This window comes from Camarhynchus parvulus, unplaced genomic scaffold (genome assembly GCF_901933205.1).
Source record: "Camarhynchus parvulus unplaced genomic scaffold, STF_HiC, whole genome shotgun sequence".
NCBI classification, from domain to species: Eukaryota; Metazoa; Chordata; class Aves; order Passeriformes; family Thraupidae; genus Camarhynchus; species Camarhynchus parvulus.
In genome coordinates this window covers 1-11,688 of record NW_022148209.1, presented here as the reverse complement: position 1 = coordinate 11,688, position 11,688 = coordinate 1, and the positions used below count along the sequence as shown (strand labels likewise).

Here is an 11,688-nt window from a genome sequence, read left to right as displayed (position 1 = left end):
CCCTAGAACCTCAGGGGCCCTGAGAGGAGTGCACAAACCTTTCCAGGTGGGAGTCAGCGGAAAAACTCAAATGTCTCAAAGCATGAATGGGTCCTACTCAGGTCCATCCCCAACACAGGATCCTCATGGACTCCTTGGAGGAGAGAACTGGAGGCCAGGATGGCAAAAAACACTCAGAGATTCAGAGTGTAGAAAGGAAAATACAGAGTACCTTAAAATCCTTGAGTATCTCAAAGTATTAATAGGCCTGAGTGTCCAGAGTACAAAGCTCTCAAGGGACTCATTAAAAGCAGATAATTGGGGCCATGATTGCACAAAACCTCTCCCAGAGTCTGGATCAAAGGAAACACAAGTACCTTAAAATAGCAGTACTTTGAAGTATTGTAGTCACTGAGTGTTGTTACTGACAAAGCCTCTCCAGGGACTACTTACAGCGAATGGTGGAGGCCATGATTGCACAAACCTCTCACAGGTCTGTATCAAAGGGAAACACCAAATACCTTAAAATAACTGAAGTACCTGAGCATTAATGGCCACTGAGTGTCACCAACTGATAAAGCCTCTCCAGGGACTAATTAAAGCAGATAATTGGAGGCTGTGACTGTGCAATCTTTCTCCTAGGTCTGTATCCAAAGGAAACACCAAGTACCTTGAAATAACTGAAATAGTACTTGGAAGTATTAATATAGGCCCACTGAGTGTTGTTACTGACAAAGCCTCTCCAGGGACTAATTACAGCAGATAATTGGAGGCCATGATTGCACAAACCTCCCACAAACTCCAAGGCAAAAGCCAAAGCCAAAGCCAAAGTCCTCTGACAAACCTGCAGTCTGGGGCATTCCAGGAGCCCCCAGGGCCATTGCTGAGCAAGGCTCCCCAGGGACTCCTTCCAGCAGATCCTTGAGGGCCACTGGGATGTGGGCTGGGGGGATGCTGAGGGAGCGGGACAAGGGGAACAGGGTGAAGGGAGCCCGGCCCAGGCTCTGGGCCCTGGGGACACGGGAGCGGCTTGGGCCCCTGTCCCCTGTGCGCCACTCCTCTCAGGGTCTCTCGGCCCCCGGGCCCCTGCCAGCCCCCGCTTCTATCTTTGGAACATCCTCTTGGGAGGCTGCGGGCTGGGGCGGGGACCCGGGGACATGGTGGGGGACTACACAGTACCCAAGCAGGGGTTGGACTGCTCTGGGGAACTGCGGGACCGGGGCAGAGCGATTCTCCCAGTAGACCTCACACAGCCCCGTGATGTCACACAGCACCATGGAGACAAGAGGTCCATTGTGACACTACAGGGCCCCATGGAACTAGGATTCATGTTACAGGGTGGGACCCCATGGAACCCAAGGTCCATTGTGATGACATTGCGGGCCTCATGGAATCCTGGAGGCCATTCTGACACTGAGGCCTCACTGAATCAAGGGGCTCTGCAGAGCCTCATGGAACCAAGGAGAGCAACTTCTGACATTGTAATGATCCCCCATGGAACAAGGGGCTCATTGTGATATTGGTACCAAGGAACCCCTGTGCACTGCAAGGCCTCATGGGGAACAAAGGACCATTGTGACACTGTGGGGCCCCATGGATCCAGGGGAACAGGTAACAGCTCTGGTTGCCTTGGCTGACTGGTCCCAAACTGCCCTTGGCTTGTCAAGGGTCTCTTCTCATGTGCCCCTGAAACACTTTGGGGCTTTTCGGCTTTCAACTTCAAATGGAGAAGAACTGTCCTTCTCGCACTCCAAGCAAAAAGGGCTGAAATTGGCATGCAACATTCAAAATTTCAAATATCCAAGAGGTTGCTGCCAGACAAACCTGCAGGAACGGAAAGGTCTGTCTGGCCTTGTGACTGCTGTTCATCCGCTCCTGAAACATGAGGGCTCTGTGGTTTCAGCACACCAATGGAAACCATTGTGACACTAAAACCTTGTGGAGACAAGGGGCATTGTGCCACTGCAGAACCAAGGAGACCCTTGGGAAACCTGAGGAAAATGGAATCAATGGGTCATTGATCCATTGCAAGAGACTCTGGGAACTGAGGGGAAAAACTGTGTGACACTGTGGTGCCCCATGGAACCAAGGGTCCCTGGTGACACTTGCAAAGGATTTTGTGTCACCAGGGCTCCACTGTGACACTGCAGCACAAAAATTCATTGTGGCACTCTGAGGCCTCATGGAACCAAGAACCACTGTGACCCTGCAGGGGCCTTGTGGGGACCATGCAGAGCATTGTGACAGGACCTGGTGTCATGATGGGGCCATTGTGACACTGCAGGGCTATGGAACCAAGGGGGCCAGTGCTGCCTCCTCAGGGACTCCTGGAATGAAGGAAACATATTTTGACACGTGGTGGCCCTTGGGACAGAAGGCCATTGTGACACTGTGGAACCAAAAAGAGCATTGCTGCACTGCCAGACCTCATGGAACCAGAGGATCCATTGTGACACTGCAGGGCCTTGGGGACCAGGATCCATGTGACACTGTTGGAGCCCAGGATCCAGGGACTTTGTGACACCAGGGGGTCCCATGGTTGGAGCAGTTGCAGGAGGAGCCCTGGGTCTCCTCTTCAGCAGCTCCAGCAGCCCAGGTCCCTCAGCTTCTCCTGCCAGCCCCAAAGCCCATCCTGTCAGTCCTGCAGAGCCTCTGCAGCTCCTCCTCACTGCCCAGAACAGGGAGCCCCAGAGCCAGACACAGCAGCCCAGATGTGCCCCCCTGGCCTGGGCTGCCTCTGGCAAGGGAGCAGCAGGAGGCACTGCAGGAGCCTGCAGACAATTCCTGCAGCACTTGTAGGATGATCCTGCTGCCCAAGGGACGTTCCCATGGTGCCAAGTCAGGAACTGCAATGGGGAGTGGGGCCAGAGAGGAAAGGGCAAACAGGGATGGGCTGTTTGCAGGGGAGGGAACAGGGCTGGGCAAGACGAAGAAATTTCTACAAGAGTAAAGAAAGCAAAGGTGAAGCAAAGGAAATGCTGAGGGCAGTTTGGGGGTGGCTGCCAGGCAGCCCTGGCTCTGAGCAACAGCGTCTGCAGTGGGACAGGAAACTCCCAGCTGATGGGAACAAACTTTCTGGCTGAGTGCAGAGGCCAGGACAAAGCTGAGTGGTTTCCCTGGTGTCCCCCAGCCCTTGCTGGCCCCAGGGGCTGATGGCATTTGTGCTCCCTCAGGTTCATGTCCCCACAGCAACAGCATGGGGGTGCTCCCCCTGCTGTGTGCAATGCAAACAGGGGCTGCTGAGCCAGTGCTGCCGTGTCTGTGCCTGCAAGGATGGGGCACCTGTGTGAGCTGGGGGAGAGGCCAGGGCTGCAGAGGGGGGATGTTGTTGGCAGCTCCATCAGGACGCTCTGGGACGCTGCCCTGGGCTGTGCAGCGCACTGGGGATGGATCAGCCCCTGCTCTGCTGCTCCTTCCCGTCTGCCCCAGGGCCCTTGCAGAGCCCCAGCCATGCTGTTTGCCCCCAGCCTGCCCACGGCCAGCCTGGGGCTGCTCACGGGGGTTTCTGTGCTGAGCATTGGCCTGGCCGTGTTCTTGAGAGAGCCTGGGCAAGGAGCCTGGAGCCCCCAGGGCCTGGCCTGAGGCGTCAGCGCTGCCCCAGCAGTGCCCATGGCCTGTCCCTGCTGCAGCCCCGGCACTGCCACCCCCAGGGCTGTGCCCGGCCCCGAGAGCACTCAGGCCCTGCAGCAACACCAGGGCCACCAGGGCAGCGGGGCAGGGCCACGGCAGCAGCACTGGCAACACCAAGTGCTGCTGCTGCTGGGCACAGCTGCTGGGCCAGCCCTGATCTGCCCCAGCTCTGCACACAGACATTGCTGCTGCAGCTCCAGAGAAGGCAACAAAAGGGCATCTCTGCAGAAAACTCTGCTGGGACATCTTTTAGTTCCTTTAAATGCACTGAGAGCGCGGCCCCTCACTGATACAGTCTGTGGCCCCAGGGAAGGTGGAGAGAAACAGAATGAGAAATGGTAAAAACAATGACATTTATCTGTGGGTTTTACTTACAAAGTAAAACAAAGAGAAATAACCTGAAAATGAAACCAACAAGAACTATGAAAGATAACTTTTATTACAAGTGATTTGCAGAAATTGGCCAGCAGTTTAATGTTTCTGAAAGCATCCAGTCATCAGTCTCCTCACTGCAGCCCTGAGCTCCTGGTTCCTCAGGCTGTAGATGAGGGGGTTCAGGGCTGGAGGCACCACCGAGTACAGAACTGACAGGGCCAGATCCAGGGATGGGGAGGACATGGAGGGGGGCTTCAGGTAGGCAAATGTGCCAGTGCTGAGGAACAGGGAGACCACAGCCAGGTGAGGGAGGCAGGTGGAAAAGGCTTTGTGCCGTCCCTGCTCAGAGGGGATCCTCAGCACAGCCCTGAAGATCTGCACATAGGAGAAAACAATGAACACAAAACAACCAAATGCTAAACAAAGACTAACAACAAGAAGCCCAAGTTCCCTGAGGTTGGAGTGTGAGCAGGAGAGCTTGAGGATCTGTGGGATTTCACAGAAGAACTGGCCCAGGGCATTGCCATGGCACAGGGGCAGGGAAAATGTATTGGCTGTGTGCATGAGAGCATTGAGAAAGGCACTGGCCCAGGCAGCTGCTGCCATGTGGGCACAAGCTCTGCTGCCCAGGAGGGTCCCGTAGTGCAGGGGTTTGCAGATGGACACGTAGCGGTCGTAGCACATGATGGTCAGCAGATAAAACTCTGCTGAGATGAAGAACAGAAAGAAAAAGAGCTGAGCAGCACATCCAGTGTAGGAGATGTTCCTGGTGTCCCAGAGGGAATTGTGCATGGCTTTGGGGACAGTGGTGCAGATGGAGCCCAGGTCGCTGAGGGCCAGGTTGAGCAGGAAGAAGAACATGGGCGTGTGCAGGTGGTGGCCGCAGGCTACGGCGCTGATGATGAGGCCGTTGCCCAGGAGGGCAGCCAGGGAGATGCCCAGCAAGAGGCAGAAGTGCAGGAGCTGCAGCTGCCGCGTGTCTGCCAATGCCAGCAGGAGGAAGTGCCTGATGGAGCTGCTGTTGGACATTTGCTGGGGCTGCACATGGGGACCTGTTCATGCAGAAAAGGACAGTGAAGTGTTAGAGGAGATACCTGTAATCAAAATCAAAGCCATTTCCCATACACCCTCCTTTCTAACACACAGACACGGTCTTTAGTGTTGAAGAGTTCTGACATTTTCTTTATAAGCTCCCTCCATGTCTCTGCTGGTAGTTTTGGATATCAAACCCTCAGCATGTCTGCTGCCCTCAGGGAGAACATTGTGAGTTCCCTGGGTCAAGATGATGAGCGGAGACTGAGGGGAGATGGTCTGTCATTCTGACCTGTTCAGAAATTCTTTGGGCTTTAACCTTTCTCAGGTGGAAGTGAATTACCTTCCCATGTTTTCCCTAAAATCTCACCAGGTACCGCTGAGAGCATATGGATCCACCACAGCCCAGATCCACATCTGTAGCCAAGAACTCTCATTGCTCATTTCACCAACCCAGCAGCATTTTCAGTGTCAGAACACCTCTGCCTTTCTCCATCAATCTCATAACTCAGAGATGCTCTAGGACAGGTTTGCACCCTGGATTGAAGCTCCCAGCTTGGGCTGAAATCTCAGGGAGACTTCCACGTGTCCCTGTGATGGCATTGGACTGAGGGAGATGCAGCTCCTTCCCTGGCTGCACTGACAGCATTGCCCAGAGCCGGGCACTGGGGACAGCGTCACCCTGAGCCAGCTGTGCCCCCTGCCAGAGCCCCCAGGGCCGGGCAGCTGCTCCCAGCCCTGTGCTCTGCAGAGGGAACTGGGCCCGGGGCTGCAGAGCTGCCCCACGGCTCTGCTGCAGCTCTGCCTGCACAGGAGGGGCTGCACGCCTTGGAGCCCCGGCCCTGAGGGCAGAGGCTTGGCTGGGGCACAGGAGGGAGGGGGCTTGTTCAGAGGGAGGGGCTGCACTGCAGGGGATCCTGTGGGCATCTCTGAACTCTCCCTGCCACAGCATTGCTGGGTTTTGCTTTCTCTCATTGCCTGATCTTCTCTCTGCTTCCTGGAGATTTTCCTCCTGCAGGTGTTTCCCTGTGCCTGATCTCTCCCTGCCAGCACTCACAGACCCCAAATCTCTGTGCACTCTCCTTGGCCCGACAGAACCCTGCCTGTTTGCAGGGCACTGGCTGGGGGCAGGTTCTGTTTGCAGCTTGGAGAAAGGACAGCTCAGACTGAGCCTGATGGCTCCAGCAAAGGTGATGCTGGTGCTGTCCATGGGCAGAGTGGCTGAAAGCACATTAGGGATCTCCTGTGAACCTACTCATCACTAAAAGGAACAGTTCAGATGTCTTAGGCACTTGTCAAAATTCATAATTATTACTTCATAATCAACCTTTAATATTTATATCCCTCCCTGCCATTCTCCAATAGTAGGAAGCTGAATACAAATTCCTCATTTTTATCCAAATCCTTGTCTAGGAAATATTCTATGACTGATAAGAACCCCTCAGCATGTATGAGCATTTCACCTCCCCTGCACCAGATACACTCATAGTTGTACTCACTCAGTCTGTAGGCATTGGGATGTTCCAGCTGTAGGAGATGGCTCCAGGAGCTGCAGCTGCATTGTCCTGCAGCCAGAGGTTCCTGTGCCAAGGGCTGGCAGTGATTGTGCCCCAGGCACTTCTCAGCACCCTCCCAGCCCTGACTGATTGAAGCTCTCTGTGCCTCTGTGCTGTGCCCGGGCTGGCTGCAGGCAGTGCCCCAGCCCTGCTGGGCTGGCAGAAGAGCTGCTCATCAAGAGAAATGTGCTTTTGAAGCTCTGCTTGGTTACCAGGAGCTGCCTCTGTGCCAGGAGCCCAGCCCAGCTCAGCAGCACAGACACAGCACAAGGACTTTAATGAGCCTCTGGGGCTTTGTGCTCAGGCCCTGAACATCAGTCCCTGAGAGGGAGCTGAAGAAACCTCTCCAGAACTCCAAGGCAGAATCCAACTCCAAACTTTCTTGGACTTTTAATGGGTCCCAGTGAGGGACACGACTGAGAAAGTGTCCCCAGGCCCCAGGCAGAGCAGAGAACTGCAGGCAGTGCTGACAGGTGGGGACAAAGAGAAGCCAAGTCTTGGTGCCCTGGGGCACAGCAGGGTCTGTGCCAGCAAGGGCTGGGAGGAGACACCTTGTCCTGAGGCCCTGGGGCCTCCTGGCACAGCCCCAGCCAGGCTGGGCACTGTCAGCCCCTTGTCCTGCCCTCAGCATCCCCCCCTAGCCCACATCCCAGTGGCCTCAAGGATCTGCTGGAAGGAGTCCCTGGGGAGCCTTGCTCAGCAATGGCCCTGGGGGCTCCTTCATGCTCCCTGCAGGGACTGCAGGTTTTTCAAAGGACTTTGGCTTTGGCTTTTGCCTTGGAGTCTCTGAGAGGTTTGTGCAATCATGGCCTCCAATTATCTGCTGTAATTAGTCCCTGGAGAGGCTTTGTCAGTAACAACACTCAGTGGGCTCATTAATGCTTCAAGGTACTTCAGTTATTTTAAGGTACTTGGTGTTTCCCTTTTGATACAGACTCTGTGAGAGGTTTGTGCAATCATGGCCCCAATTATCTGCTTTAACGAGTCCCTGGAGAGCTTTGTACTGACACTCAGTGGGGATCCTTAGTGCTTTGAGATACTCGAGGTTTTTAAGGTACTTTGGATTTTCCTTCCCACACTGAGTGTCTAAGAGGTTTTTTGTGCCATCCTGGCCTCCAGTTCTCTCCTCCTAGAAGTCCATGAGGAGCCTGTGTGGTGGATGGACCTCAGTGGGACCCATTCATGCCCTGATACACTTTGGGGTTTTCTTCTGACTTTGACTCCTGGAACGGTTTGTGCAATCTCCTCTCAGGCCCTGAGGTTCCAGGGCTCAGCTCCAAATGCACCACAGGGCTCATTAGGATCAAGCAAGTCCTGACAAACCATGGCTCTGCATTGATTTCCCTCTTGTCTGGGGCAGTTCATCAGGAAGTTTTTTGTAGTGTTTTTTGAGATTTCTTTGCAAATGTTTTAATTACTGTGGTGGGATCAGTGTTGGCTAATCACCAGTGCACTCACTAGAATATACTTACTCATTATGTGCTGCTGAGGTAGGATTAGGAGGAAGGCAAAGTAGGCTCAAAACTTTAAAAGGGTATAAAGAAAAGTTCATAATAGTGACTAAAAGAAAGAGTATTTAAAGGGCGTAAAGAAAAGTTAATAGTAGTAATTAAAAGAGGAATAGGAATCAGAATCAGAAAACTTTGAGAACACTTCTCTCCCTACAACCTTTTCTTACTTATTGACAATGTAAGGAGACAAAACCTAAGATTTTCAGTCAGTTTACAACCTCTAGAATAGTTTTCTTAATTTCCGTTAGGGAGAGAAGTCTCTCTTTCATGCTATGGAGACTTCTCCATTAGAAAACTGTTCTCTCATGGCTCTCAATTTCCATGAATAGCAGTCATCCAGAAAATCTGCAATTGTAAAGTCCCTCCCATTTTTTAGCCTTGCTCCCTGGACATGAAAGCCGGTTCTTTTCCATAGGAATGAAGGAACAGAGCCCCAGTGTTTCAGGGGCAGATGAGAGGTGACCACCAGAAGCCAAGGCCAGCCAGAGCTGGCAGGTTTATTCTGGGAGATCCCCTTGCACAGAGTAAACTTTTTAGGGAGAGTATCAAGTTTGTTAATGGGCATCTGAAAAGAGGGACAGTTCTTTTCCATAGCAAGGAAAGCACAGAGCCCCAGTGCTCCAGGGGCTGATGAGAGGCAGCCCTTGACATTCCAGCATCAGCCAGACCGGTCAGATGGCCCCTGGGAGGCCAAGCCAGCCAGACCTGCTCCATGTTCCCTTGGTTCCATGGGGCCCCACAGTGTCCCAATGGTCCCTTGCTTCCATGACGCCCTGAGGTGCCATAATGCCCCCTTGGTGACACGAGGCCCTGAAGGGTCACAATGGTCTCCATGGTTCCATCAGGCCCCACAGAGTCATCATGGTCTCTGGGTTCCATGAAGCCCCTCTCTGTCACCATGGCCCCTTGGTTCCATGGGCTCCAGCGGTGCCACAATGATCCCCTTGGTTCCATGGGCTCCAGTGGTGCCACAATGATCCCCTTGGTTCCATGGGCTCCAGTGGTGCCACAATGATCCCCTTGGTTCCATGGGCTCCAGTGGTGCCACAATGATCCCCTTGGTTCCATGGGCTCCAGTGGTGCCACAGTGATCCCCTTGGTTCCATGAGGTCCCCACAGTGTCCCAGGGATCTCCATGGGAAGGAAAGAACCCAGCCCCAGTGTTGCAGGGGCAGCCACCAGAGGCCAAGGCCAGCCAGACTTGACGGTATTGGCAGATTTTGCCTGGGAGCCACCCTTGGATATTCAGAATTTTAGAGGTGGAATCCCAGTTTCAGACATGGACACCTGGAGCAGAAGGATGGTTCTTTTCCATAGGACAGAAAGCACTGAGCCCAAGTATTTCAAAGGGAGAGGGGAGGGGTGGAGAGGGAGAGGGAGAAGAGAGTGGCAGCAGCTCTCTGGCCACAGAGAGAAACAACTTTCCCAGGCATTATCCTGGGGGAAAGTCTGTGAGAAGATCAGAGAAAAGAATGAGAAACAATTCTTTTCCTTCATTTGCTGCAGCTGTTGTTGAGAACATGTGGAATGTGTGATGGAGATTTGTTTACCAAAGGGTGGTTTGTTAATTAGCCAATGGTGATGGTGGTTTGGAGGACCAATTAGGTCCAGGTGCATTGTAACTGTCTATAAAACAGTGGGTTTCTTAATAATGATATAATAAGAGATTGATCAGCCTTCTGTAAATCATGGAGTCAATGCTAATTACCCGGCTGGGTGAGACAGAGTGGAAATTTTCCAGAGTAGAAATCATTCTGATTTAGATGAAATGTACATTTTTAAAAGAAGAATTCTTTTAAAATAATTAAGTCTGTCACTTGCAACCATAGCTGTTTGGTCTGACTGCCTGTTTTCACAAAAAACCTATGCTCTAAGAAACTGCTTTGGATGAAGAACAGAGATAAGGAAGGGCCCCTTGAACTCTGAATCAGACAGAGAGGCTGCAGGAGACAGGGCAGGAGTGCCCAGGGGTTCTTTCTGTACTTTCTGATAAAAAAAATAGCCGCAAGTGTAACACAAAATCAGTAAAAAGAATATTTATGAACCTGTTGTGAAATTGCATGCATATGGATTAGTAAGGAAGATAAAAAGAGATCGACTTCCCAGAGGTACGCATGTCATTTTAAGGGAATGATCCTCACATGTGTCCAGCACTGTAATAAACATACCAGCTTTACAACTTTCACCAAAATTGTGGAGTTTGGTTTTTTTCTGCCTGTTGCAAGAGGACAGGGAGAGGGAGAGGAAAGAGGTGGCTCCTGTGAGGCCAAGCCAGCCAGCCCTGTTTGTCCTGGCATCTTTGTCATGAAGGAGTCCTTGGATACATTGAATTCAGGAGCAGGAATCTCAGTTTTGACCATGAACACCTTGAGAAGAAGAATGGTTCTTCTCCATTGGAAGGAAAGCCCAGAGCCCCAGTGTTTGGAAAGAAGGCTAGAGGCAGCCCCCAAGAGGCCAAGGGTAGCCAGACCTGTCAGTCCTGGCAACATTCACTTAGGAGCAATCCTTGGATGTACAGAGTTTTGGAGGTGGAATCCCAGGTTTGGCCATGGGCACATGGACAAGATGGATGTTTTTTTCCTACAGGAAAGAAAAGCGTGAAGTCCAAGTGTTTTGGAAGAAGATGAGAGGTGGCCACCCTCAGGCCAAGCCAGCCAGACCTGTCTCTCCTGGCACCTTCTGTCTAGGGGCTGTCCTTGAATATAGGGCATTTTGGAGGTGGAATCTCAATTTTGGCTGTGGGTGCCTGGACAGGAAGAAGAGTTCTTTTCATTAGGAAGGAAAGCACAGAGCCCCAAGTATTTCAGAGGCAGATGAGTGCCAGCCCTCAGGAAGCCAAGGCCAGCCAGACTTGTCAGTCCTGGCAGCTTTTGTCTGAGAGCTATCTTTGGATATAGGGAATGCTGGAGGCAGATGCCCAATTTTGGCCATGGGTGCCTGGTTGAGATGGATAGTTTTTGTCCCCTAAGAAAGAAAAGCACATGGTCCCAGTGTTTAAACTGCAGATGAGAGGTGGCCCCTGGGTGGCCAAGGCAGCCAGATCTGTCTGTCCTGGCAGATTTCATTTGAGAACAATCTTTGCATATAAGGAAATTTGAAGGAGGAATCTCAATTTTGGCCATGTGACCCTGGAGGAGAAGGACATTTCTCTCCTGTAGGAAGGAAAGCCCAGAGCCCCAGGCTTCAGGGGCAGATGAGAAGCAGCCCTCGACATGCCAAGGTCAGCTGGACCTGTCAGGTGGTCCCCAGGAGTCCCAGCCAGCCAGATCTGTTCCATGTTCCCTTGGTTTCATGGGACCCCACAGTGTCACAATGGTCTCCTTGGTGCCATGAGGCCCTGGAGTGTCACATGTTCCCCTTGCTTCTGCAGTGTCGCCATGGCCCTGTGCTTCCCTGAGGCCTTGCAATGTCACCATGGCCCCTCAGCTCCATGCGGCTCCGCTGTGTCCCAATGGCTCCTTGGTTCCATGGGCCCCACAGCTTCATCCTTGAGCCCTGGTTCCATGGGGTCCTGAGTTTCACAATGGTCCCCCTGATCCATGATGCACCAGAGTGTCACAATGGTCTCTCTGCTTCCATGAGGTTCCATAGTGTCACCATGGTGA

At 52.6% G+C, this 11,688-nt stretch overlaps 1 protein-coding gene across 1 annotated transcript; it reads right to left on the bottom strand.

Moving 5' to 3' along the window:
* Positions 1-4,080: 4,080 nt before the first annotated feature.
* LOC115916171 (olfactory receptor 14J1-like) lies at positions 4,081-5,013 on the bottom strand. The gene has a single exon (XM_030969863.1). The coding sequence runs from the start codon at positions 5,011-5,013 to the stop codon at positions 4,081-4,083; it is 933 nt and encodes a 310-aa protein (XP_030825723.1).
* Positions 5,014-11,688: the final 6,675 nt, after the last annotated feature.